This window comes from Artemia sp. Qi Xiang Cuo, chromosome 18, assembly GCF_049724085.1.
Source record: "Artemia sp. Qi Xiang Cuo chromosome 18, ASM4972408v1, whole genome shotgun sequence".
NCBI lineage: Eukaryota > Metazoa > Arthropoda > Branchiopoda > Anostraca > Artemiidae > Artemia > Artemia sp. Qi Xiang Cuo.
Window position 1 is genome coordinate 49,204,718 of NC_142811.1, and position 27,745 is coordinate 49,232,462.

Sequence of the window (27,745 nt, forward strand, 5' to 3'; positions counted from 1 at the left end):
CTGCACGTCTTAACGAAAAAACGATTCTGTTCTCATACAAACGGTCAGTTTTCCATGCAACGTCTTTTGATAAAAACGGAAACTCCTCTCTTTAATAACTGCACTTCTTAACTAAAAAACTAATCTATTCTCATAAATACGTTCAGTTTTCCATGCAACGACTTTTTATAAAAACGTAAACTCCTCTCTTTAATAACTGCACGTCTTAACGAAAAAACGAATCTCTTCTCATACATAAGGTCAGTTTTCCATGCAACGTCCTTTTGATAGAAACGGAAACTCCTCTCTTTAATAACTGCACGACTTAACGAAAAACGAATCTCTTCTCATACATACGGTCAGTTTTCCATGCAACGTCTTTTGATAGAAACGGAAACTCCTCTCTTTAATAACTGCACGTCTTAACGAAAAAACGAATCTCTTCTCATAAATCGGTTCAGTTTTCAATGCAACATATTTTATAGAAACGGAAATTCTTCTCTTTAATAACTGCACGTCTTAACGAAAAAACGAATCTCTTCTCATAAATACGGTCAGTTTTCCATGCAACGTCATTTTGATAGAAACGGAAACTCTTCTCTTTAATAATAGCACGTCTTAACGAAAAAACGAATCTCTTCTCATACATACGGTCAGTTTTCCATGCAACGTCTTTTGATAGAAACGGAAACTCCTCTCTTTAATAACTGCACGTCTTAACGAAAAAACGAATCTCTTCTCATAAATACGGTCAGTTTTCCATGCAACGTCTTTTGATATAAACGGAAACTCCTCTCTTTAATAACTGCACGTCTTAACGAAAAAACGAATCTCTTCTCATAAATACGGTCAGTTTTCCATGCAACGTCATTTGATAAAAACGGAAACTCCTCTCTTTAAGAACTGCACGTCTTAACGAAAAAACGAATCTCTTCTCATACATACGGTCAGTTTTCCATGCAACGTCTTTTGATAAAAACGGAAACTCCTCTCTTTAATAACTGCACGTCTTAACGAAAAAACGAATCACTTCTCATAAATACGGTCAGTTTTCCATGCAACGTCTTTTGATATAAACGGAAACTCCTCTCTTTAATAACTGCACGTCTTAACGAAAAAACGAATCTCTTCTCATACATACGGTCAGTTTTCCATGCAACGTCTTTTGATAAAAACGGAAACTCCTCTCTTTAATAACTGCACGTCTTAACGAAAAAACGAATCTCTTCTCATAAATACGGTCAGTTTTCCATGCAACGTCTTTTGATAGAATCGGAAACTCCTCTCATTAATAACTGCACGTCTTAACGAAAAAACGAATCTCTTCTCATAAATACGGTCAGTTTTCCATGCAACGTCCTTTTGATAGAAACGGAAACTCCTCTCATTAATAACTGCACGTCTTAACTAAAAAACGAATATATTCTCATAAATACGGTCAGTTTTCCATGCAACGTCGTTTGATAAAAACGGAAACTCCTCTCTTTAATAACTGCACGTCTTAACGAAAAAACGAATCTCTTCTCATAAATACGGTCAGTTTTCCATGCAACTTCTTTTGATAGAAACGGAAACTCCTCTCTTTAATAACTGCACGTCTTAACGAAAAAACGAATCTCTTCTCATACATACGGTCAGTTTTCCATGCAACGTCTTTTGATAGAAACGGAAACTCCTCTCTTTAATAACTGCCCGTCTTAACTAAAAAACGAATCTCTTCTCATACATACGGTCAGTTTTCCATGCACCGTCTTTTGATAGAAACGGAAACTCATCTCTTTAATAACTGCACGTCTTAACGAAAAAACGAATCTCTTCTCATAAATACGGTCAGTTTTCCATGCAACGTCTTTTGATAGAAACGGAAACTCCTCTCTTTAATAACTGCACGTCTTAACGAAAAAACGAATCTCTTCTCATAAATACGGTCAGTTTTCCATGCAACGTCTTTTGATAGAAACGGACACTCGTCTCTTTAATAACTGCACGTCTTAACGAAAAAACGAATCTCTTCTCATAAATACGGTCAGTTTTCCATGCAACGTCTTTTGATATAAACGGAAACTCCTATCTTTAATACCTGCACGTCTTAACGAAAAAACGAATCTCTTCTCATAAATACGGTCAGTTTTCCATGCAACTTCTTTTGATAGAAACGGAAACTCCTCTCTTTAATAACTGCACGTATTAACGAAAAAACGAATCTCTTCTAATAAATCTGGTCAGTTTTCCATGCAACATATTTGATAGAAACTTAAATTCTTCTCTTTAATAACTGCACGTCTTAACGAAAAAACGAATCTCTTCTCATAAATACGGTCAGTTTTCCATGCAACGTCCTTTTGATAGAAACGGAAACTCTTATCTTTAATAACAGCACGTCTTAACGAAAAAACGAATCTCTTCTCATACATACGGACAGTTTTCCATGCAACGTCTTTTGATAAAAACGGAAACTCCTCTCTTTAATAACAGCACGTCTTAACTAAAAAACTAATCTCTTCTCATAAATACGTTCAGTTTTCCATGCAACGTCTTTTGATAGAAACGGAAACTCCTCTCTTTAATAACTGCACGTCTTAACGAAAAAACGAATCTCTTCTCATAAATACGTTCAGTTTTCCATGCAACGTCTTTTGATAGAAACGGAAACTCCTCTCTTTAATAACTGCACGTCTTAACGAAAAAACGAATCTCTTCTCATACATAGGGTCAGTTTTCCATGCAACGTCTTTTGATATAAACGGAAACTCCTCTCTTTAATAACTGCACGTCTTAACGAAAAAACGAATCTCTTCTCATAAATACGGTCAGTTTTCCATGCAACGTCTTTTGATAGAAACGGAAACTCCTCTCTATAATAACTGCACGTCTTAACGAAAAAACGAATCTCTTCTCATAAATACGGTCAGTTTTCCATGCAACGTCGTTTTGATAGAAACGGAAACTCGTCTCTTTAATAACAGCACGTCTTAACGAAAAAACGAATCTCTTCTCATACATACGGTCAGTTTTACATTCAAAGTCTTTTTATAGAAACTTAAACTCATCTCTTTAATACCTGCACGTATTAAAGAAAAAACGAATCTCTTCTCATACATACTGTCAGTTTTCCATTCAAAGTCTTTTGATAGAAACGGAAACTCATCTCTTAAATAACTGCAAGTATTAACTAAAAAACGAATCTCTTCTCATAAATACGGTCAGTTTTCCATGCAACGACTTTTGATAAAAACGGAAACTCATCTCTTTAATAACAGCACGTCTTAACGAAAAAACGAATCTCTTCTCATACATACGGTCAGTTTTCCATGCAACGTCTGTTGATACAAACGGAAACTCCTCTCTTTAATAACTGCACGTCTTAACGAAAAAACGAATCTCTTCTCATAAATACGGTCAGTTTTCCATGCAACGTCTTTTGATAGAAACGGAAACTCCTCTCTTTAATAACTTCACGTCTTAAAGAAAAAACGAATCTCTTCTCATAAATACGGTCAGTTTTCCATGCAACGTCTTTTGATAGAAACGGAAACTCCTCTCTTTAATAACTGCACGTCTTAACGAAAAAAAGAATCTCTTCTCATAAATACGGTCAGTTTTCCATGCAACGTCTTTTGATAGAAACGGAAACTCCTCTCTTTAATAACTGCACGTCTTAACGAAAAAACTAATCTCTTCTCATACATACGTTCAGTTTTCAATGCAACGTCTTTTGATAAAAACGGAAACTCCTCTCTTTAATAACTGCACGTCTTAACGAAAAAACGAATCTCTTCTCATAAATACGGTCAGTATTCCATGCAACGTCTTTTGATAGAACCGGAAACTCTTCTCTTTAATAACTGCACGTCTTAACGAAAAAAAGAATCTCTTCTCATAAATACGGTCAGTTTTCCATGCAACTTCTTTTTATATAAACGGAAACTCCTCTCTTTAATAACTGCACGTCCTAACGAAAAAACGAATCTCTTCTCATACATATGGTCAGTTTTCAATGCAACATCTTTGATAGAAACGGAAATTATTCTCTTTAATAACTGAACGTCTTAACGAAAAAACGAATCTCTTCTCATAAATACGGTCAGTTTTCCATGCAACGTCTTTTGATAGAAACGGAAACTCCTCTCTTTAATAACTGCACGTCTTAACGAAAAAACGAATCTCTTCTCATACATAGGGTCAGTTTTCCATGCAACGTCTTTTTATAGAAACGGAAACTCCTCTCTTTAATAACTGCACGTCTTAACGAAAAAACGAATCTCTTCTCATAAATAGGTCAGTTTTACATGCAACGTCTTTTGATAGAAACGGAAAATCCTCTCTTTAATAACTGCACGTCTTAACGAAAAAACGAATCTCTTCTCATACATACGGTCAGTTTTCCATGCAACGTCTTTTGATAAAAACGGAAACTCCTCTCTTTAATAACTGCACGTCTTAACGAAAAAACGAATCTCTTCTCATAAATACGGTCAGTTTTCCATGCAACGTCTTTTGATAGAAACTGAAAATCCTCTCTTTAATAACTGAACGTCTGATCGAAAAAACGAATCTGTTCTCATAAATACGGTCAGTTTTCCATGCAACGTCTTTTGATAGAAACGGAAACTCCTCTCTTTAATAACTTCACGTCTTAACGAAAAAACGAATCTCTTCTCATAAATACTGTCAGTATTACATGCAACGTCTTTTGATAAAAACGGAAACTCCTCTCTTTAATAACTGCACGTCTTAACGAAAAAACGAATCTCTTCTCATACATACGGTCAGTTTTCCATGCAACGTCTTTTGATAGAAACGGAAACTCCTCTCTTTAATAACTGCACGTATTAACGAAAAAACGAATCTCTTCTCATACATACGGTCAGTTTTCCATGCAACGTCTTTTGATAGAAACGGAAACTCCTCTCTTTAATAACTGCACGTCTTAACGAAAAAACTAATCTCTTCTCATAACTACGGTCAGTTTTACATGCAACGTCTTTTGATATAAACGGAAACTCCTCTCTTTAATAACTGCACGTCTTAACGAAAAAACGAATCTCTTCTCATAAATATGGTCATTTTTCCATGCAACATCTTTGATAGAAACGGAAATTCTTCTCTTTAATAACTGCACGTCTTAACGAAAAAACGAATCTCTTCTCATAAATACGGTCAGTTTTCCATGCAACGTCTTTTGATATAAACGGAAACTCCTCTCTTTAATAACTGCACGTCTTAACGAAAAAACGAATCTCTTCTCATACATACGGTCAGTTTTCCATGCAACGTCTTTTGATAGAAACGGAAACTCCTCTCTTTACTAACTGCACGTCTTAACGAAAAAACGAATCTCTTCTCATAAATACGGTCAGTTTTCCATGCAACGTCTTTTGATATAAACGGAAACTCCTCTCTTTAATAACTGCACGTCTTAACGAAAAAACGAATCTCTTCTCATAAATACGGTCATTTTTCCATGCAACGTCTTTTGATAAAAACGGAAACTCCTCTCTTTAATAACTGCACGTCTTAACGAAAAAACGAATCTCTTCTCATACATACGGTCAGTTTTCCATGCAACGTCTTTTGATAAAAACGGAAACTCCTCTCTTTAATAACTGCACGTCTTAACGAAAAAACGAATCTCTTCTCATAAATACGGTCAGTTTTCCATGCAACGTCTTTTGATATAAACGGAAACTCATCTCTTTAATAACAGCACGTCTTAACGAAAAAACGAATCTCTTCTCATCCATCCGGTCAGTTTTCCATGCAACGTCTTTTGATATAAACGGAAACTCCTCTCTTTAATAACTGCACGTCTTAACGAAAAAACGAATCTCTTCTCATAAATACGGTCAGTTTTCCATGCAACGTCTTTTGATATAAACGGAAACTCCTCTCTTTAATAACTGCACGTCTAAACGAAAAAACGAATCTCTTCTCATAAATACGGTCAGTTTTCCATGCAACGTCTTTTGATAGAAACGGAAACTCCTCTCTTTAATAACTGCACGTCTTAACGAAAAAACGAATCTCTTCTCATAAATACGGTCAGTTTTCCATGCAACGTCTTTTGATAAAAACGGAAACTCCTCTCTTTAATAACTGCACGTCTTAACTAAAAAACGAATCTCTTCTCATAAATACGGTCAGTTTTCCATGCAACGTCTTGTGATATAAACGGAAACTCCTCTCTTTAATAACTGCACGTCTTAACGAAAAAACGAATCTCTTCTCATACATACGGTCAGTTTTCCATGCAACGTCTTTTGATAGAAACGGAAACTCCTCTCTTTAATATCTGCACGTCTTAACGAAAAAACGAATCTCTTCTCATAAATACGGTCAGTTTTCCATGCAACGTCTTTTGATAGAAACGGAAACTCCTCTCTTTAATAACTGCACGTCTTAACGAAAAAACGAATCTCTTCTCATAAATACGGTCAGTTTTCCATGCAACGTCTTTTGATAAAAACGGAAACTCCTCTCTTTAATAACTGCACGTCTTAACGAAAAAACGAATCTGTTCTCATACATACGGTCAGTTTTCCATGCAACGTCTTTTGATAAAAACGGAAACTCGTCTCTTTAATAACTGCACGTCTTAACGAAAAAACGAATCTCTTCTCATAAATACGGTCAGTTTTCCATGCAACGTCTATTGATAGAAACGGAAAATCTTCTCTTTAATAACTGCACGTCTTAACGAAAAAACGAATCTCTTCTCATACATACGGTCAGTTTTCCATGCAACGTCTTTTGCTAGACACGGAAACTCATCTCTTTAATAACTGCACGTCTTAACGAAAAAACGAATCTCTTCTCATAAATACTGTCAGTTTTCCATGCAACGTCCTTTTGATAAAAACGGAAACTCTTCTCTTTAATAACAGCACGTCTTAACGAAAAAACGACTCTCTTCTCATACATACGGTCCGTTTTCCATGCAACGTCTTTTGATAAAAACGGAATCTCCTCTCTTTAATAACTGCACGTCTTAACGAAAAAACGAATCTGTTCTCATAAATACGGTCAGTTTTCCATGCAACGTCTTTTGATAGAAACGGAAACTCCTCTCTTTAATAACTGCACGTCTTAACGAAAAAACGAATCACTTCTCATAAATACGGTCAGTTTTCCATGCAACGTCTTTTGATAAAAACGGAAACTCCTCTCTTTAATAACTGCACGTCTTAACGAAAAAACGAATCTCTTCTCATAAATACGGTCAGTTTTCCATGCAACGTCTTTTGATAGAAACGGAAACTCTTCTCTTTAATAACAGCACGTCTTAACGAAAAAACGAATCTCTTCTCATACATACGGTCAGTTTTCCATGCAACGTCTTTTGATAGAAACGGAAACTCCTCTCTTTAATAACTGCACGTCTTAACGAAAAAACGAATCTCTTCTCATAAATACGGTCAGTTTTCCATGCAACGTCCTTTTGATAGAAACGGAAACTCTTCTCTTTAATAACAGCACGTCTTAACGAAAAAACGAATCTCTTCTCATACATACGGTCAGTTTTCCATGCAACGTCTTTTGATAAAAACGGAAACTCTTCTCTTTAATAATAGCACGTCTTAACGAAAAAACGAATCTCTTCTCATACATACGGTCAGTTTTCCATGCAACGTCTTTTGATAAAAACGGAAACTCCTCTCTTTAATAACTGCACGTCTTAACGAAAAAACGAATCTCTTCTCATAAATACGGTCAGTTTTCCGTGCAACGTCTTTTGGTAGAAACGGAAACTCTTCTCTTTAACAATTGCGCGGCTTAAGAATGAACAAGGACCTCTTCTTACGCACACGGTTAGTGTTCCACTAAACGTCTTTTGATAGAAACATAAATTCCTCTCTATAACAATTGCGCGTCTTAACAACGAAAACAAACCTCATCTAATACACAGGGTCAGTCTCCCTTGCGACGTCTTTGGGTTACAACAGAAAAGTCTCAAAGTCTCAAAACAAGTCTCAAAGATGATTAAATAAAAAATCAGTTTTTTCAACTGAAAGTAAGGATCAACATTAAAACTTAAAAAGAACAGAAATTATTACGTATATGAGGAGGTTCGCCCCCTAGTCAATACCTCGCTCTTTACGTTACAGTTCGAATTTTGTTCGAACCACAAATCCCTGGATCACAAAGGCCGTTAGGCCGTAATTAGAATAGATAGCTCTTTTGAGAATACTAAAAAAAACCTTAGCGTAAAGAGGGAGGTATTGAATAAGTGCGAACCCCCTAATATATGTAATAATTTCTGTTCGTTTTAAGTTTTAATGTTGCTCCTTACTTTCAGTTAAAAAAAAACTTGTTTTCTTTTTATTTAATTTCTGATCTTTTTTTAAATAATGCTGGGAAATCCAGCGCCCCTTTCATAGAAATGTCCCTTCCCCCAAGGAAACATCCTCCGTGGAAGGATACTCCCACGTAACCCCTTCCTCCGGCCCCCCCCCACTAGAAAAAATCCTTCCTGAAAACGTCTGTATACTTTCCAATAACCAATACTATATGTAAATAATGGGCAAAGTTCATAACTTGTAGCCCTTCCCCTGGGAACTGTGGGGAATTAAGTCATCCTCAAAGACATATTTATTAGACTTAATCTGAACAAAACTGTATTAGAACAAAATGGCTATCTCAAAATTTTGATTGGGTGACTTAGGAGAAAAAATGAGCGTGGAAGGGAGCCAATTTGCACTCCAATTTTTTTGGTCACTTAAAAAGGGCACTAGAACTTTTAATTTATGTTCGAATGAGACTTCTCACGAAATTCTAAGACCGCTGGGTCTATACGATGGCCCCTGGGGAAAAAAAAATAAATAAACACGCATCCGTGATCTCTCTTCTGGCAAAAAAATACAAAATTCCACAATGGTTTGATTTTCATTAGCATTCTATGACTTTTAGAGGGTGGGTTTCCCCCTTTTTTCGGAAATAAGGCAAATTGTTTCAGCCTCGTAACTTTTGATGGGTTAGACTAAATTTGATGACTAAATATATTTGATAACTTATATATTTGAAATTAGCATAAAAATCTGATTCTTTTGATGTATCTATTGGTATCAAAAACCCGTTTTCTAGAGTTTCGGTAACCATTGAGCCGGGTCGCTCCTTATTTACCACGAACTGTTTGAAAACTAACCTCTTCTAAAACAAAATGAACACGATCAAAGATATTTTCGTCGCTTTCTAAATAATTTGATTTTCTCTTCTACAAAATGAGCACACAGTGGCTGCAATCTCCTGAACTGTTCTTTCAGACATCGGGGGTTTATTTCTTAGAAACCAGATGGTATCACTTATATGGTGCCGGAATCAAATTAAAGAGATCACAAAACTGGCACCGTCTCTTACAATGTTTCTCCCTAGAGTTGGGTCTGTTGGACTTCCTTTTGAAGGAACATACTTCATTACACTTATACATTTCTGTTTTCTTTTCAGATAAAAATAGTATTGACAAAAAAATAAATTCTTTATTAAATAAGAGACAAGCGTGTCCAATTGTACAAGAACATTGAAGGAATAGATGGATGATTTATCATTTGGTTCTGAAAAACATATTTTTCATATTATTGCACTAAAAATAGACTCTTTGAAATTGACAAAATTCAAAACTTAAGTATTTAATTTTCACAACAATAATTAAGAACTAATTAGCACTTTTTGACGCAAAAAAATTTCGTATCGTTTTGTTGTTTAACTGAAAGCAACATTTTAGAAGTATGTATTAGCTGCTTAATGAGACATTTAATACTGCATAACGCCTAACAAGAGTATCTGGCATTTAAATAACCAACTTTCATTTAAAAAATAATAACGTTAATAATAACATAATAAAATTAATTTCTTATCTTACAGTTTATAAGCCACATAAGATATGTGAAGCCCTAGAACAGGTACTTGAAACTGTACAATTACATGCACAGTTGGAATAAACCATAAAAGTGACTGGAATGAACCAAAAAATTAAAACAGACCATACAACGAGGTAGGATGAAAAAAATGCTTAAAAAAGGAGCTGGGGTGAATAAAAAAATATAATGGTAGAAACGTCAAAGCATAACAAAATGTCCTTGTGAGAAACAATAACTAAGTTGGTTATGTCTTTTGCATAAGACTAGCCCCATAACAGAAATTTTATGAAACTAAACATTTTGTTTCGTATAGCTTTCCATAGTTTTGGATAAAATAAAATTGTTGATCATTTCCAACTTTTTTTCAAATTGCCCACTTTAATCCAACTTTTTACTTCAATTCGGCTTTTTCTGCTTATATTTGAGTCAGGAGGGGGGTGCTGTAATTAATTTTGCCCCGGGCACCACCAACCCTAGAAACGGCTCAGATAATAACACAGACGTTTTTATATTTTATTTTAATTTGGAACGATGAATTACACAAGACCAGCACAAACCAAAAATGCAAAAAAAAACACAAAAAAACGGACAAGACACGAGAAAGACACAGAAAAATGTTTAAAAACAAGCTGGATAAATTGACAAAAGAGATAACGTTAGAACATGAGAACGCATAATAATATATCCTTGTGATGCTTTACAGAAGCAAGCTGGTTAATTCTTTTCCGTAGAACTAGGGCAATAGCAGAAGTTACTATGAAAATTAACATTTTGTTTAGTATAGCTTTCCATCATTTCATAACTAAATGCAATTTTTGATCACTTTCTACTTCTTCAGGAATTTTCTGGTATAAAAAATAGACACTGTTACCTAATTCTATATTTCGATTTTTCTGAAATCGTAGATCATATAAGGCTAGCATGAATTAAAAAGCAAAAGAAAAACGAATAATGTTAGAAACAGAAAAAACGGAAATGTCCAGATCACGGAAAAACGTGAGAGAACGAGAGATAAACGACGATATGTTTAAAAAGAAGCTGGTGTGAACCAAAAAAAAGATGGCGTTGGAACGTGTATGAAATAGTCTAAAGATATTTGACGAAATTAGTTTTTTTCTGTAAGCCAAGCGCCTTAATAGAAGCTATATTAAAATTAAACCTTAAAAACATTTTTTAATCTTTTATAGTATTAATTTAGAAAAAAAGCTTTTCCAAAAAAATTCTTGAAGAAAAGGAAAGAGCCGCATTAACACTTGAAACGAGCAGTAATTACTAAGAATTAATAAATGAAACCGAAAATGAACAGAAACTAATGCAAGTAATCACGGCAAACTTTAGAATTACAGATGTTACTATGGAAGAATAGATAAACCTAAAATAAATACCCATTAAAACGAATGAAAAACATTAAAATCACATTATTAAACATTAATTTAAACACATTTTAATTAAGTATAACTTAAAACCAAAGCTAAACATTCTGGTCTCAAGGAGGCAAGAGCGTAATTTGCCTTTAAAAAAAATGACTCCTTTTTCGAGCACTGTATTTTTTGTTCGTCATAGTATTAGCAACAAAATAAAATCCCAACGCTATTCCTAACAAGGGGTAGCAAAAGATGGGGCTAACCCTCCCCCCTCTCCTTCTCTCTTATACCCACCAAAAGGCTTGAGTGTCATTCGCGCTTCGCTAAAAACAATATGTATTTCAAATGGTATGGTTTTATTTGACAAAAAATTAAAAAGAAAAGAAAGGAAAACAAAAGACATAGAAAAGAAAGAAAAGAAAGAAAAGAAAGAAAGAAAAGAAAGGAAAGCAAATTCTTTGAATAGCTATACTGGTGACTTTCAATTTAACTTTACATTTTAAAAGGATTACTGTCAACATTTCGTCAAAACTACTCCTTTAGATTCTGTTTCTTCAAACATATAGAAAATAGAAGCCTAAATAAAAGTTATAAAACGAACCCTCTTTCTTTAATAGCGGACAAGACAGAAGGACAATTGAACAGGATTTCTCAGATAATATTTTTTTTTCCTTTCAAACCACAGGATTTCCGCGAATCATACTAATCAGTTTTAATAGATTGCCGAATATCCTTTGGTTTCAAAAAAAGGCAAAACCACATCCCAGTGCATGCTAATGAGCAACAGCGAGCATTGGACCTCTATATAGTTTAAGTAGCTGCCTCTCCCAACCCCTTATGGTTTAATAGCGGACAAGACAGAATGCCAATTGAAAAAAAATTCTGAGACGATATTCTCTTTTTTTGCAAACCAAAGGATTTTCGCAATATATACGAACCTAATTTTATAGATTTCGAAATATCACTTGGTAAAAAAAAAAAAAACTGCGTCCCAAAGTAGAAAATACAAGTATTGGACCTCTACATAGGTTATATACAGACCTCTCCCAACCCCCTCACTCTTAAATAAAAGTTCAAATAGGGATAAAACCCTTTTAATCGACAGTTTTTCACAAACAGTGATTGAAATTCACAAAAATATTTCGGTTACACATGCAGTGACCGTCATCAGTAGTAAAACTTTAATCTATCGTCATGGAAAGGCAGTGTGGTCATCGAAATTATCTAACCCAGTGGCGGATCCAGAGGGGGGGGCGAGAGGGGCGCACGCCCCCCTAACGTAGTCTAAAGTAGTGTAATTTACTTAATTAACGCAAGTTCGCATTAATTCAACTTGCCCCTAACACAAGTTTATCGGATCAACCAATTTTGCGCCCCCCCCCTAAAAAAATCCTGGATCCGCCCCTGCTCTACCCCTCACTCTTTAATGGCAGATAAGACAGAAGAACAATTGGACAGGATTTCTCAGACAATATTTTTCTTGTCAAACTGAAAGATTTCTGTAATAGAGACGAATCTACTTTGATGGATTGATTTAATATACTTTAATCTTCAACCGTTACTCTATTTTGGAGTTATGAAAGACAATCCGACGTCCCAAAGCACTTTAATGAGAAATTACGAGTAGCGCGAACCTACATTGATTTAATATCTCTATAAACTAACTTAACAAGAATTTTTTGTGAATTATACTACACCAGCAGCGGTCACACCAAGGAAAGGATAGAGCGAGAGAAAATAGAAATCGGGAGAAGCGAGGGGCTCAAGAGGAGAAAAGTAAGACAGTTACCAATCTATGCTTTGCCAAAAAACATAAAGTTTCTCGAACTCCAGACGAAATCATGTTGGAAGTGTAGCCTAAGAATAGTGTACAATTCGATCGACGTCTAATAAATGGATCCTTCTCATGATCATCAGCCTTGTCTTCGGGAAGGGGCTCTTTTCTTTTCATGATCTGAAAAATATATAACAAAGCATGTATAAAAACATGCTTTGGGAATACAATTCTTTATTCTGGTTTTGTGGCTTAAAGAATACTTACCATAACATAATATATGATATGTTGCCTTCGTTAGTAATTGTGAGACAGTCACTAAGTTTAATCTCTGAAAAAAATCTGCTAGGAAGTGCAAATGACCCTGTTATATATTTTTTTTGTTCGCTCTCCTCAGAAAACTGCGGAAACCACTATTGAATACTAAATATTTCAGCAGGCAGCCTACTTTTCAAACAATGTAGTCCTAATTAACATTTTAAACCGATTATCTATAGCTTTATAAGGAATGCTTGTTACTCGTAGTTGAGGCTACAGTATACTATAGATTTACGCAAAAAAACTGCACAAATTGAAATACTGGTCCCAATTAAGTCTTGTATCGTGACTTCGAACTTTTTATTATATTCTGATAAAATATAGGAATGTTTTAGGAAAATTAAATTTTTTTGAGCTTTAAAAGTACAACCACTCTTGTAAAAATTCAATCAAAAGCTAAAACCTGGTTCAATATAGTCATGATAAAAGATCTAAAGCCAAACTGGCCAGCCATGACAGAAGAAACAAAAAAAAATATAAATATAAACACGACAAACGGGTCTATGGTCATTAAATGAAAATTAACAAAAAAAAAAAAAAAAAAAATTTCACCCGTATCTAACAAGGCGTCTTCAGCGTAGAAAAAAAAAATTGAACTAAAAAATTCACATAAAACTAAAATAGAATAACCTAAAAATATAATATACAATTATTTAACATTTACTATTTGAAGCTACCTCCGTGAAACCACCTCACAAAAGAAACTGGATTAAACATTCTAAAATAACAAATGAACAAATGTTATTGCGACATAATTTTATGCAAAGCTTTTGATGCTGCTATTCGCTTAGGTTTATTATTTGAACTAACCCCTGGGACATTTTGCAATATTTTCTTTTTATTTTTAAATATGGGTTCATTTTTTAAAATAGTATAATAAATAGAATCATTATTTATATTCCCAGTATCTCTATGAATTGATAAACATGCAGAAATGTTTTTTTTTTTTATTTCTAATGCTTCAAGAGCCCATTGCGTAAAACCTTTATCATTGGAAACGGCTGTTGCCTCCTCGAACTGCTCAAAATGGTCCAAATTAAAAAATGTGTGTTCTGCTAAGGCTGAAGTGAAGCTTTCTGGAGGTTTTATAAATTTTAGAGTATTACTTATTGAATCCTGGTGCTCAATAAATCACTCCACAAATTCCCGGTGTGTTCGACCGATGTAAAAATTTCCTGCAAGAGCAAGGGATGCTGTGATTGATTTAAAATAAGTTGAAATATTATGTTTCAGTAAAGTTCGTTTGATATTCTCCCCAAGAATTGGTATTTAAGGTAATGAAAATGTATCTATTGGAAATTGTGGGGTCCAAAAGTTGAGAACCTTCGTTATATTTTTGTCAAACCTGTTTAAATGGTCAAGAAACAAATTTAAGGAATCCAACACCGAAGTCGCCTTGTTAGACACGGGCGAAATATTCGTTTTTTTTCTTCGTTATCATTTACTGGTCATAGACCCGTTTGTCGTATTTATATTTACATTTTTTTGTGTTCACAGTTAAGATAGAACAGGGGTTGACTAAGTGCTTTTAAAGTCACGGGTAAGGATGGGTAAAACAAAGGCTGGAGATTACCGCACCACAAACTGATGAAAGAGCAGCATGACACTCAACTATCTGCCATATCAGCTCCAGAAAGTGGCGAAGAGCTTGTGTCCTGAGGCAAGCAAGTAGTTCTGCTTTATAAATACTGCACGGCATTCTGTATCTCTAAAAAATCTGCTTTCCATCTACTTTTTTTGAATTCGTTTAAATCGAAACAGAAGAGAAAACGTAACAGTACAGATGGTAAAACGTATGAGGTTTTTTTTACCCTCGGCTGACTATAAAGGAAAGGCGGGTGAATATAAAAACAAGTGAATTCGATAATAAAAGTAATGCACAATCAAGGTTCTCCAAAAGCCCACCTTTCCCCGGATAAGATGGAAGGTCAATTGGACAGGTTTTTTTTAGACTATATGCATAAATATTTTTTTTTTAATCAAAGAGTTTCCATGATAGATTCGAATCATCTTTTATAGACATACCCACGTCCTTAAGCATGTTCATGAGAGAAGGCGAGTCATTCGTCGGTAAGTTCGGACTATACATTAGATGTTCAAAAACATCACATCTAATTTGCTCAAAGAGTCGCTGGGTTATAAAAGCCATGTGAAGGCGGACGTTCTTCTGCAGAGCAATTCTAGAAATCAACACCACAGTCCTTCTGTTTTGAATAACCCTCTATAAGCATAATAAAGTTCATAATAAGATTTCGCAGCACTTCTTGTTCCCATTTTTGGGACCAGCATCGCCCATTTTTGGTTCTAAAAAAAACAGTTCCCATAGCCTTGAGTTGTGAATGTTTGTAATAGAGTTTTGGGGTTTGGCTGAGAAATTTATATGCATTCTCTGTTGTGCTTGTTGCTTCGTTTCCGACGTGTCACATTGAACTCAAGTCTCCTTACCTGTCAGTTCCCTTGAATTGAAGAAGTGATTTGGGGCAACACTTCCATATTGACAAATTGCTAAAATAACGTTACAGCTTACTTTAAGTCATTAGCGGCAACATTTTATGAAGGGGGCATTACAAAGCTTGTTCACAGATATGACAAAAGACTCAATCGTGAAGGTGATTATGCATAGAGGTGACCATGATCGTAAATTACTTTTGGTAACAAAATTATTTTTTATAATCACCTTTCTTTTATAGTTAATTGCAGGTTGAAATAAAAAGAACAACCAAGTATTACATAACAAAAAGAAACTCTCCAATCCTTAGGAACGAGGAGTCTGTATGGGATAGACTTACTCAACCTGAAGTCTGACACTGACGAGCTGCTGCTTCCGAACTTGTCAGTAAATGCTGAAAAATCATGGCATAGAATCATAAAATCAGGATTTGTCTAGAGCATCATAATATCGTCTAGAAGAGTGAAACTGCAATAGCTCCTCCATACTGATTCTGATTACCTCAATTAGTATGTATCGTACCAACTCTGCTGAATGACCAAATTAAAATAAATAGGGAGGACACCAAAGATTACTCCCGGCAATTTTTGGTAAAGAAGAAGAAAAATAACCTTGATTTTTTTTTAATTTAATATCTGAACATTCTCATAGCAAAGCTGTTGTAGCCCTAATAAGCAAAACATGTTTAATAACATCATTGGTCAAATAGCTGTAATTACTGGCCCTGGATCCCCTAGGATGTTTTTTTTTTATATTCGGATGAATGCATTTTTTTGCATATTATCCTTTATGTTTATCTTCTCTTTAGAATAATTTTTTAATTCTTTAATTTTCTCATTCAAATTGTGTACATGTAGCTTGTCAGATGATCTGAACCCTACTAACGCACTGAAGACGCATCACCCTCCCACGCGGAAACATCTTAAGACACTCCAGTCAAACAGTTCGTGGTAACGAACTGTAAGTAAGGAGCGACCCGGCTCAATGGTAACCGAAACTCTAGAAAATAAAATTTTGATACCAATAGATACATAAAAAAAAATCAGATTTTAATGCTGATTTCAAATATATAGGTTTCATCAAGTTTAGTCCTACCCATCAAAAGTTAAGCGCCTGAGAAAATTTGGCTGATTTTTGAAAAAAGGAGGGAAGTCCCCGTAAAAGTTATAGAACCTTAGTGAAAATCACACCATCTTATTTAGCGTATCAGAGAACCCTGCTGTAGAGGTTTCAAGCTCCTATCTACAAAAATGTGGAATTTTGCATTTTTGCCAGAAGAAAGATCACGGATGCGTGTTTATTTGCTTTCTTGTTTTTTTTCCCCAGGGGTGACCGTATGGACCCAGTGGCCCTAGAATATCGTGGGAGGGCTCATTGGAATGGAAATTAAAAGTTCTAGTGCCCTTTGTAAGTGACCAAAAAAATGGAGGGCAGCTAGGCCCCCTCCCACGCTCATTTTTTCCCAAAGTCACCCGATCAAAATTTGACCAGGGAAGGGACATCGGGCGCCGGATTTCCCAGCATTATTTAAAAAAAAGATCAGAAATTAAATAAAAAAAAACATTTTTTCAACTTAAAGTAAGGAGCAACATCAAAACTTAAAATGAACAGAAAATATTACGTATATGATTGGGTCCACCCCCTAGTCAATACCTCGCTCTTTAAGCCAAAGATTTTTAGTACTTTCATAAGAGCTATTTATTCTAAATAACGGCCTTTGTGATTAAGGGGTAATTTTAAAAGAATAGGAACAAAATTCTAACTTTAGCTTAAAGAGCGAGGTATTGAATAGGGGGCGAACCCCCTAATATACGTATTAAAAATATATGAATATAGAAGTTCGTTACGTAAGTTAAATCGTAAGTTACGTATATTTATTACTAATAAAAACGTTCGTAATAAAATTAAACAGGTTTCGAGAAAGCCATTTAACCAAAAAAAAGTAAAATTAATATGCCAATTTTGTTTTAATTATTCATGTAGGCTACAGTGAGTCAAAATCAAAACCTGCATTAATTCAAAAACGTTCAAATATTAAAAAAAACAAGTTTTTTAACTGAAAGTAAGGAACAACGTTAAAACTTAAAACGAACAGAAATTATTCTGTATACGAAAGGGGCTGTCCCTTCCTCAACGCCTCGCTCTTTACGCCAAAGTTTGAATTTCTCACAACTCTATTTTTTTAAACACTAAAAAACTTTAGCGTAAAAAGCGAGGCGTTGAGGAGGGGACAACCCTTTTATATACGGAATAATTTCTGTTCGTTTTAAGTTTTAACGTCGTTCCTTACTTTCAGTTAAAAAACTTGTTGTTTTTATTTAATTACTTATTTAATTACTTAATTAATTACTTAATTATTACTTTTATTTAATTACTATCAAGAACTATGAGACCCGGTTTGTCTGAAAAACTAATTAATTTGTAGACAACAAAAGCAAAAAAGTAAAAAAAAAATTTTTTTTCCTGATATTTTCTCATCATATTTAATTTTTACCAAAGTTTTCAGGGGACGGGATGGAAGAGTTGCAAACCTAACTACTAGAACATTGAGATTGATTAAAAGATAGGAATTATTGAGGGAAAAATTGCATACTATGATTTATTCACAACTTGGAATATTAGAATAAAGAAGAAGAAATTGGTGTTTTTACTGTTTTAATTAGGCAAGTCATCAAAATCTGTTTTCACTTCTATTATATTAATATTGTTGCATACTCCTTTTCCCTGGATAGCCCCTTACCCCTTATGTGTCTGACCCCTGACCCCTTATGTTGCAGACATCGGGAATACTTACCATGCGATTTATTTCATCAATTGCAAGAGATAAATTTGAAGCTTGCAGGCCAGTGGTTCCATAGCTTTTCAATATTTTCTCATAATCTATACCATTCTTGTCCCATTTATAACCTAAAAGAAAATAGTAATTTCTTTGAAGAAAAAAAAAACAATAATAAAAAACTTTTTTCTAACAAAAAAAAAAAAAAAAAAAAAAAAAAGGTATGGTGGAATATTGTGCCTTTCCCCAAGAACTTCCAACTATTGCGCGGTAAAATTTCGCAATGGTTAGCAGTGGATACTTGGAATTATGTGTTAGTTGGGATTGTCGGTTGGCATTAAAATTAGGATATTTTTTGGTGATTGTAAGATGAATTTTTGGAGATATTAAACATCATGTCAGCTGATATAGTCAATCAACCAGCTGAATTAGATAGACATAGCGTTGAACTTTAACAAACAAACTTTCAGGGGAGGTCACTTCGAATACGTAAGGGAACAACAAAACTAAAGTCATGCAACAAATAGCAACAATAATAATATAAATAAAAACAAAGAACAAAATCGAAAAAAGTAAAAGTGAGTATTAGTTGCTCTCCAAATTTTTAAATTATGACACTTAAAACGGTCTTAAGGCACAGCTTTCAGTCTTACAGAAATACTGATAAGTGACCGCAGTGCCAAGCCGCCTAAGACTAACACAACCGTGCAAGCTTCTTCTTCACCCAAATCTATTCAAAACTTCACTTTTCTCATGAACTTCCAGTCTCTTGTAAATTCTTCGTTATGATCTATACTTACTCCATTCGAGGACAACCTACTTTTCGTTTGGGGCCACAACATGTGGCAATCCATTATACTTCATCCGTAAAGTCACCTAACCATATTAACCTTACTTTCATTAAGGCCCGTGAAAGTGGGATCAAACCGCATTTTAAGCGCAGCTTGTTGTTTAATATACGGTCAGTCAAAAGAGTGCTAACACTACCCTTACACAATTCCTCTGGAAAATATTTAACAATGCTTTCTCAGCCTCAAAAAGCTACCAGATTTCAAAGCCATGCTTGACCACTTTCACCGTCACTTCCAATATTCTCACCTTACTTCGCAGACCTATCTTCATATTCTTAAAAAAGATTTCTACAGCAAAAAACATCTTGCGCCTTGGCTAGTCAGTAGTATGTTACCTTATACTTTGCGGCCTTTATGTTCCATCCTGTGTTATTTGCGTACGGCACGCTCCCTGGCACCTTTCCATGGTTGATTACCAGACTGATTATTGCTATTGTTGTCAATTGAATATGGAATTATACAAAACCTACCAGACAGGTTTCTGGGCCAACCAGACAGGTTTCTGGGCCAACTCTAAGTTTCTGGGCCTTTACGTTCCATGGCACCATTCCATGGCATGATTACCAGACTAGTTATTTGGCAGTGTATAATGTGGTCAAACAGTTTTTTTTTCTGTTTTTGTTGTCAATTGCACAATGAATGTACGTCATGAGTTCACGTGTACATTCTTAAAAAAAAAACTGGTATGATATAAAGTAGTCAAACATGTTTTGGGAGCACGCACGAAATTATGTAACACAACCGAACTGTTTTTTCGAGGTAACATCCGTTTTTTATGAGCCAATCAGAGAATTGCTTAACAATTCGTCATTGAAACCCCGTATAAAATTTTCATTCAATGGAATTTAATTTTCATTATTTTTCAACATATCGAGCATAGTACACTGTATTTTATGAACTCTGAAACAATGGATATTTCTATTTTCAATGTGAGTACACTTTCATTCTTTATTTCCAAAAAAAAAATCGTTTTACTAGTAAATTCGAATTTCAGGGGGACTTAGCCCCCCTCCCCTCCAACCATACAAACTTTTAAAATATGATCAGTATATTTGCTAGGAAACGCTAAGTATGCTTTTTTCCATTATGTAAATAAAATCTTTCCACCACAGCTATGTTTACAAGTTTTAATTGTTTTGAAACAGTTCTTTTTCGTTCAAAAATGTTCTTTTCCCATCGTCTATCTAAAATTTGCTTTCTTTTTCCGGTTTGAATGAAAAGCTTCGGTGTTACAAAGAGTGACAGTTTTGGGACTCAAATTTCACACGCTATTACTATCATAAATTAATGGCATATGCTTAATGAATTAGCAACAAGGATGTTCCTTGACAAAGAGAGAAAACTGTATTCTAGTCTAATTAAAGGAAATATATTTTATTTTCAATTGTACTCCATGATTAAGAGGGTTTTACAATGTGAAAAAAAAAGCTTTATAGTTTAGTTTTTACGGAAATGGCATATTTTCGTTCCAAAGCTTGGCTTTTTCAGGGCTTGAGTTGCACGGGAGTTGAGTTGCACGGGGGTTCGGTTACATGCGGATTCAGTTAAATGTGGTTGAGTTGCATAGTCTCGTTGGAAAAAATTGGAGTTCATACTTAAAAAGTTCTATTAAGAGCTATTGCTATGGAAATGGCTTATTTTTATCGAAACTAGGCTTTTCTGATTGAAGATACACATTTGAATCAGAAAATGTGAAAATGTACACAATTGAAACAGAGAAGTGTGTTTTGACGATATTTTCTATAATTTCGTCTGAAAAATAGGAGTTCACGCTTAAAAAGTTCTATTAAGAGCTATTTTCATGGAAATGGTTAATTTTTGAACCAAAACTACGCTTTTCGGACTGAAGATACACATTTGACTTATTGACTTATGTCTCCTGCCGGGCGCTGCTCGGCGTAGAGAGTGACGTCTACCTCCTCCATCCACTTCGGTCCATGGCAAGCGTTTGCACATCGCTCAACCTGATATTTGCCATCGTCAGGAACTCGGACAGGCTGTCAGACCATCGTTTCTTCGGTCGGCCGTGAGGTCGCTTCCAACCGGTTTTGACAGGGTCGAAGTCATGGATCGTTTTCGCAGGTATGTGTGGAGGCATTCAAAGTAGGTGTCCGAACCATCGTAGTGTTCGCTCGGCTGCTTGGGTCGAAAACCGAGACTGCTTGGTGAGCTGCAGCAGCTTCTCATTGCTGACAAAGTCGAACCATCGTAGACCTTCGATCCTCCTCAGGCTCTTCGACTGAAAGACATCAATTGCCTTGAGGGTTGCGGCTGAAGCTTGCCACGTCTCAGCTCCATAGAGCATCACAGAGACGACGAGGGCGTTTAAAATCCGCAGCTTCGTTGTGCGACTGATGTTCGGTTTTCGCCAGAGGTGACGGTTCAGTCTGCCCATGGCAGAAGGCGCTTTGGATATTCTCGCTTGTAGTTCAGAAAGAAGCGAGCCATCTGAAGAAATTATGGAGCCCAGGTAGGTGAACCTTTGGACAACCTCGATGCTAGTGGTGCTATCCAGGCTAACTGAAGGATTGGCAGCAGGAGAGGATGGGTCAATGGCCATAATTTTCGTTTTAGTCCAGTTTATCTGCAGTCCTACTTTTGCAGCCTCTTCTCGTAGGATTCAAAGCGCTTCCAGCAACTGCTTCATGGAGTCCGTCAGAATGGCCAAGTCATCGGTAAAATCAGCATCTGTAATGACACGATCTCCAAACTTGAGTCCCAAGCTGAGACGTGAAGTAGTCCTTGTCATAACGCAGTCTATGATGACATTGAAGAGCTCTGGCGCCACTGCACATCCTTGACGCATTCCTGTCGTGATTTGGAAGAACGGGCTGCGCCGGCCGTTCACTTGAACACAGCTCTCCGTCCCATGGTGTAGAGCTTTGAAGAGTCTGCAGTATTTCTCAGGGAGGCCTGTCGGTTCTAGAATCCACCAAAGAGCTTTTCGGTCCACTGAGTCGAACGCACCACGGACGTCGACGAAGGTAAAAAAAAGCTCTTTGTCGGAACTCCGTGACTTTTTCTATGATTTGTCGGATCGTAAAAATCTGCTCGATGGTTGAACGGTCCGACATGAAACCAGCTTGCTCCGGTCGCCGGATTTTACGAATGATATTTCGACATCGATCTAACAGGACCATTGAGAAAAGTTTTCCCGGGACAGACAGTAGAAGATATACATTTGAATCAGAAAAAGTGAAAATGTACACAACTGAAACAGAGAAGTGTGTTTTGACCGTATTTTGTATAATTTCGTCTGAAAAATAGGAGTTCACACTTAAAAAGTTCTATTAAGAGCTATTTTTATGGAAATGGTTCATTTTTGAACCAAAACTACGATTTTCTGACTGAAGATATACATTATAATCAGAGAAATGTGTATTGATAGTATTTTCTATAGTCTCATTAGAAAAAAATAGGAGTTCACACTTAAAAAGTTCTATTAAGAGCTATTTTTATGGAAATGGTTCATTTTTGAACAAAAACTACGCTTTTCTGACTGAAGATATACATTATGATCAGAGAAATGTGCTTTGATAGTATTTTCTATAGTCTCATTGGAAAAAATTGGAGTTCATACTTAAACAGTTCTATTAAGATCTATTGCTATGGAAATGGTTCATTTTTGAACCAAAACTACGCTTTTCTGACTGAAGATATATATTATAATCAGAGAAATGTGTTTTGATAGTATTTTCTATATTTTCGATGGAAAAAATTGGAGTTCATACTTAAACAGTTCTATTAAAAGCTATTTTTATGGAAATGGTTTATTTTTGAACAAAAACTACGCTTTTCTGACTGAAGATATACATTATAATTAGAGAATTGTGTATTGATAGTATTTTCTATAGTCTCGCTGGAAAAAATTGGGGTTCATACTTAAACAGTTCTATTAAGAGCTATTGCTATAGAAATGGCTCATTTTTGAATCGAAACTACGCTTTTCTGACTGAAGATACACATTTGAATCAGAAAAAGTGAAAATGTACACAGCTGGAACAGAGAAGTGTGTTTTGACCGTATTTTCTATAATTTCGTCTGAAAAATAGGAGTTCACGCTTAAAAAGTTCTATTAAGAGCTATTTTTATGGAAATGGTTCATTTTTGAACCAAAACTACGCTTTTCTGACTGAAGATATACATTATATTCAGAGAAATATGTTTTGATAGTATTTTCTATAATATCGTTTGAAAAAATTGTAGTTCATACTTAAACAGTTCTATTAAGAGCTATTGCTATGGAAATGGTTCATTTTTGAACAAAAACTACGCTTTTCTGACTGAACTTTTGAACATTATAATCAGAGAAATGTGTTTTGATAGTATTTTCTATATTTTCGTCTGAAAAATAGGAGTTCACACTTAAAAAGTTCTATTAAGAGCTATTTTTATGGAAATGGTTCATTTTTGAACCAAAACTACGCTTTTCTGACTGAAGATATACATTATAATCAGAGAAATGTGTTTTGATAGTATTTTCTATAGTCTCTTTGGAAAAAATTGGAGTTCATACTTAAACAGTTCTATTAAGAGCTATGGCTATGGAAAAGGCTCATTTTTGAATTGAAACTATGCTTTTCTGGCTGAAGATACACATTTGAATCAGAAAATGTGAAAATGTACACAATTAAAATAGAGAAGTGTGTTTTGACGATATTTTCTATAATTTCGTCTGAAAAATAGGAGTTCACGCTTAAAAAGTTCTATTAAGGGCTATTGCTATGGAAATGGTTCATTTTTGATCAAAAACTACGCTTTTCTGACTGAAGATATACATTATAATCAGAGAAATGTGTTTTGATAGTATTTTCTATATTTTCGTTGGAAAAAATTGGAGTTCATACTTAAACAGTTCTATTAAGAGCTATTTTTATGGAAATGGTTCATTTTTGAACAAAAACTACGCTTTTCTGACTGAAGATATACATTATAATCAGAGAATTGTGTATTGATAGTATTTTCTATAGTCTCGCTGGAAAAAATTGGAGTTCATACTTAAACAGTTCTATTAAGAGCTATTGCTATGGAAATGGCTCATTTTTTAATCGAAACTACGCTTTTCTGACTGAAGATACATATTTGAATCAGAAAAACTGAAAATGTACACAGCTGAAACAGAGAAGTGTGTTTTGACCGTATTTTCTATAATTACGTCTGAAAAATAGGAGTTCACAGTTAAAAAATTCTATTAAGAGCTATTTTTATGGAAATGGTTCATTTTTGAACCAAAACTACGCATTTCTGACTGAAGATATATATTATAATCAGAGAAATGTGTTTTGATAGTATTCTCTATAATCTCGTTGGAAAAAATTGTAGTTCATACTTAAACAGTTCTATTAAGAGCTATTGCTATGGAAATGGTTCATTTTTGAACCAAAACTACGCTTTTCTGACTGAACTTTTGAACATTATAATCAGAGAAATGTGTTTTGATAGTATTTTCTATATTTTCGTCTGAAAAATAGGAGTTCAAACTTAAAAAGTTGTATTAAGAGCTATTTTTATGGAAATGGTTCATTTTTTAACCAAAACTACGCTTTTCTGACTGAAGATATACATTATAATCAGAGAATTGTGTTTTGATAGTATTTTTTATAGTCTCTTTGGAGAAAAATGGAATTCATACTTAAAAAGGTCTATAAAGAGCTATTGCTATGGAAATGGCTCATTTTTGAATCGAAATTACACGTTTCTGACTTAAGATATACATTTGAATCAGAAAAAGTGAAAATGTACACAGCTGAAACAGAGAAGTGTGTTTTGACCATATTTTCTATAATTTCGTCTGAAAAATAGGAGTTCACAGTTAAAAAGTTCTATTAAGAGCTATTTTTATGGAAATGGTTCATTTTTGAACCAAAACTACGCTTTTCTGACTGAAGATATACATTATAATCAGAGAAATGTGTTTTGATAGTATTTTCTATAGTCTCAGTGGAAAAAATTGGAGTTCATACTTAAACAGTTCTATTAACAGCTATTGCTATGGAAATGGTTCATTTTTGAACAAAAACTACGCTTTTCTGACTGAAGATATACATTATAATCAGAGAATTGTGTTTTGATAGTATTTTCTATATTTTCGTCTGAAAAATAGGAGTTCACACTTAAAAAGTTCTATTAAGAGCTATTTTTATGGAAATGGTTCATTTTTGAAGCAAAACTACGCTTTTCTGTCTGAAGATATACATTATAATCAGAGAAATGTGTTTTGATAGTATTTTCTATAGTCTCGTTGGAAAAAATTGGAGTTCATACTTAAACAATTCTATTAAGAGCTATTGCTATGGAAATGGCTCATTTTTGAATCGAAACTATGCTTTTCTGACTGAAGATACACATTTGAATCAGAAAATGTGAAAATGTACACAACTGAAACAGAGAAGTGTGTTTTGACCATATTTTCTATAATTTCGTCTGAAAAATAGGAGTTCACACTTAAAAAGTTCTATTAAGAGCTATTTTTATGGAAATGGTTAATTTTTGAACCAAAACTACGCTTTTCTGACTGAAGATATACTTAATAATCAGAGAAATATGTTTTGATCATATTTTCTTATAATTTTTTTGGAAAAAATTGGAATTCACACGTAAGAAGATCCATTAAGAGTTATTTTTTTGTGGAAAATGACTCATTTTGGAACCAAAACTATGCATTTCTGACTGAAAATACACAATTGAATCAGGCAAATGTATCTTGATCGTATTTTCTGTAATTTTGCTGCATAAAATGGATTTCACACTTAAAAAGTTTCATTAAGAGCTATTTTTATGAAAATGACTCATTTCGATCCAAAACCACACTTTTCTGACTGAAGATCCAAAAAATGGGTTTTTGATCAAATTTTCTATAATTTCGACTGAAAAAATAGGAGTTACACATTAATTTTCATAGTTCATTTTGAATTTCTTTTATTGAAATGCAAGAGTTGGAATATTTCAGTAGTGTTTTGTTGCGCTTTACCTTGTCACAGTTACATTCTCTTGATTTTTCGAAGTTCTTTTTGAATTTCTTTCGTGAAATGCAAGAGTTGGAATATTTCAGTAGTGTTTTGTTGTGCTTTACCTTGTCACAGTTACATTCTGTTGATTTTCATAGTTCAATTTTGAATTTCTTTCATTGAAATGCAAGAGTTGGAATATTTCAGTAGTGTTTTGTTGTGCTTTACCTTGTCACAGTTACATTCTCTTAATTTTTCAAAGTTCATTTTGAATTTCTTTCGTGAAATGCAAGAATTGGAATATTTCAGTAGTGTCTTGTCGTGGTTTACCTTGTCACAGCTACATTCTCATGATTTTTCCAAGTTAATTTTGAATTTATTTCGTGAAATGCAAGAGTTGGAATATTTCAGTAGTGATTTGTTGTGCTTTACCTTGTCACAGTTACATTCTCTTAATTTTTCAAAGTTCATTTTGAATTTCTTTCGTGAAATGCAAGAGTTGGAATATTTCAGTAGTGACTTGTTGTGATTTACCTTGTCACAGTTACATTCTCTTGATTTTTCAAAGTTCATTTTGAATTTCTGTCGTGAAATGCAAGAGTTGGAATATTTCAGTAGTGTTTTGTTGTGCTTTACTTTGTCACAGTTACATTCTCTTAATTTTTCATAGTTCATTTTGAATTTCTTTCATGAAATGCAAGAATTGGAATATCGTTTCTTCAACTGAAAGTAAGGAGCAACATCAAAACTTAAAAAAGGACAGATAATAGAGGCTGTTAAAAGCATATTGAGCCTGTTCATGAGACACCAGTAAAAATTGTGTATGATTCAAAATGGAATAATGATTATTCTACTGATTACGAACTAAGAGAAGACAATAATTCCATTATCAAGAGAGAACAAGATGAACTATTTTATGGAACAGATTCAAAATGTCCAAAGTTAATCATTGATATTAATAATGTATCATAATATATTTTTGTATTAGTATTCTACATAGGATTATTTCATTAAAAATATTACATTGTTATGTGTTCATTATTTTTTAGAGTAAGCTAGCATATCAAGCGTTTAGAATGTCCATTAAAACATCAGATATGTAAGAAAAGGAATTTGCGTACATCTATTGTCAGACACACTATTTCCATAAAATCTGAGCTATTAAGGGTTTTTTACCGTAAACTCTAGTTTTTTGTAAGAAAATTATGGAAAATACAATTCTCTGGTTCAAATGTGAAACTTAAGTCTATTTTTGGATCGAAAAAAAACTATTTCCGTAAAATCTGAGCTAATAAGGGTTTTTTGACCGTAAACTCTAGTTTCTTGTAAGAAAATTATGGAAAATACAATTCTCTAGTTCAAATTTGAAACTTAAGTCCAGTTTTGGATACTAATAATGATGAGGACTGATGGTTCTAATTCAATATTTTTTT

General features: G+C 34.3%; 1 protein-coding gene across 3 annotated transcripts in view; it reads right to left on the reverse strand.

Moving 5' to 3' along the window:
- Dhps (Deoxyhypusine synthase) overlaps positions 1–27,745 on the reverse strand; it is a 137,339-nt gene that overhangs the window by 47,804 nt on the left and 61,790 nt on the right. For all 3 annotated transcript variants that reach the window (XM_089104511.1, XM_089104512.1, XM_089104510.1), the window contains exons 3-4: positions 18,533–18,645; positions 12,987–13,151 (exon numbers count right to left, since the gene is read on the reverse strand). In XM_089104511.1, coding sequence (XP_088960637.1) covers positions 12,987–13,151; positions 18,533–18,645 — 278 coding nt within the window. The remainder of the gene's footprint in view (positions 1–12,986; positions 13,152–18,532; positions 18,646–27,745) is intronic.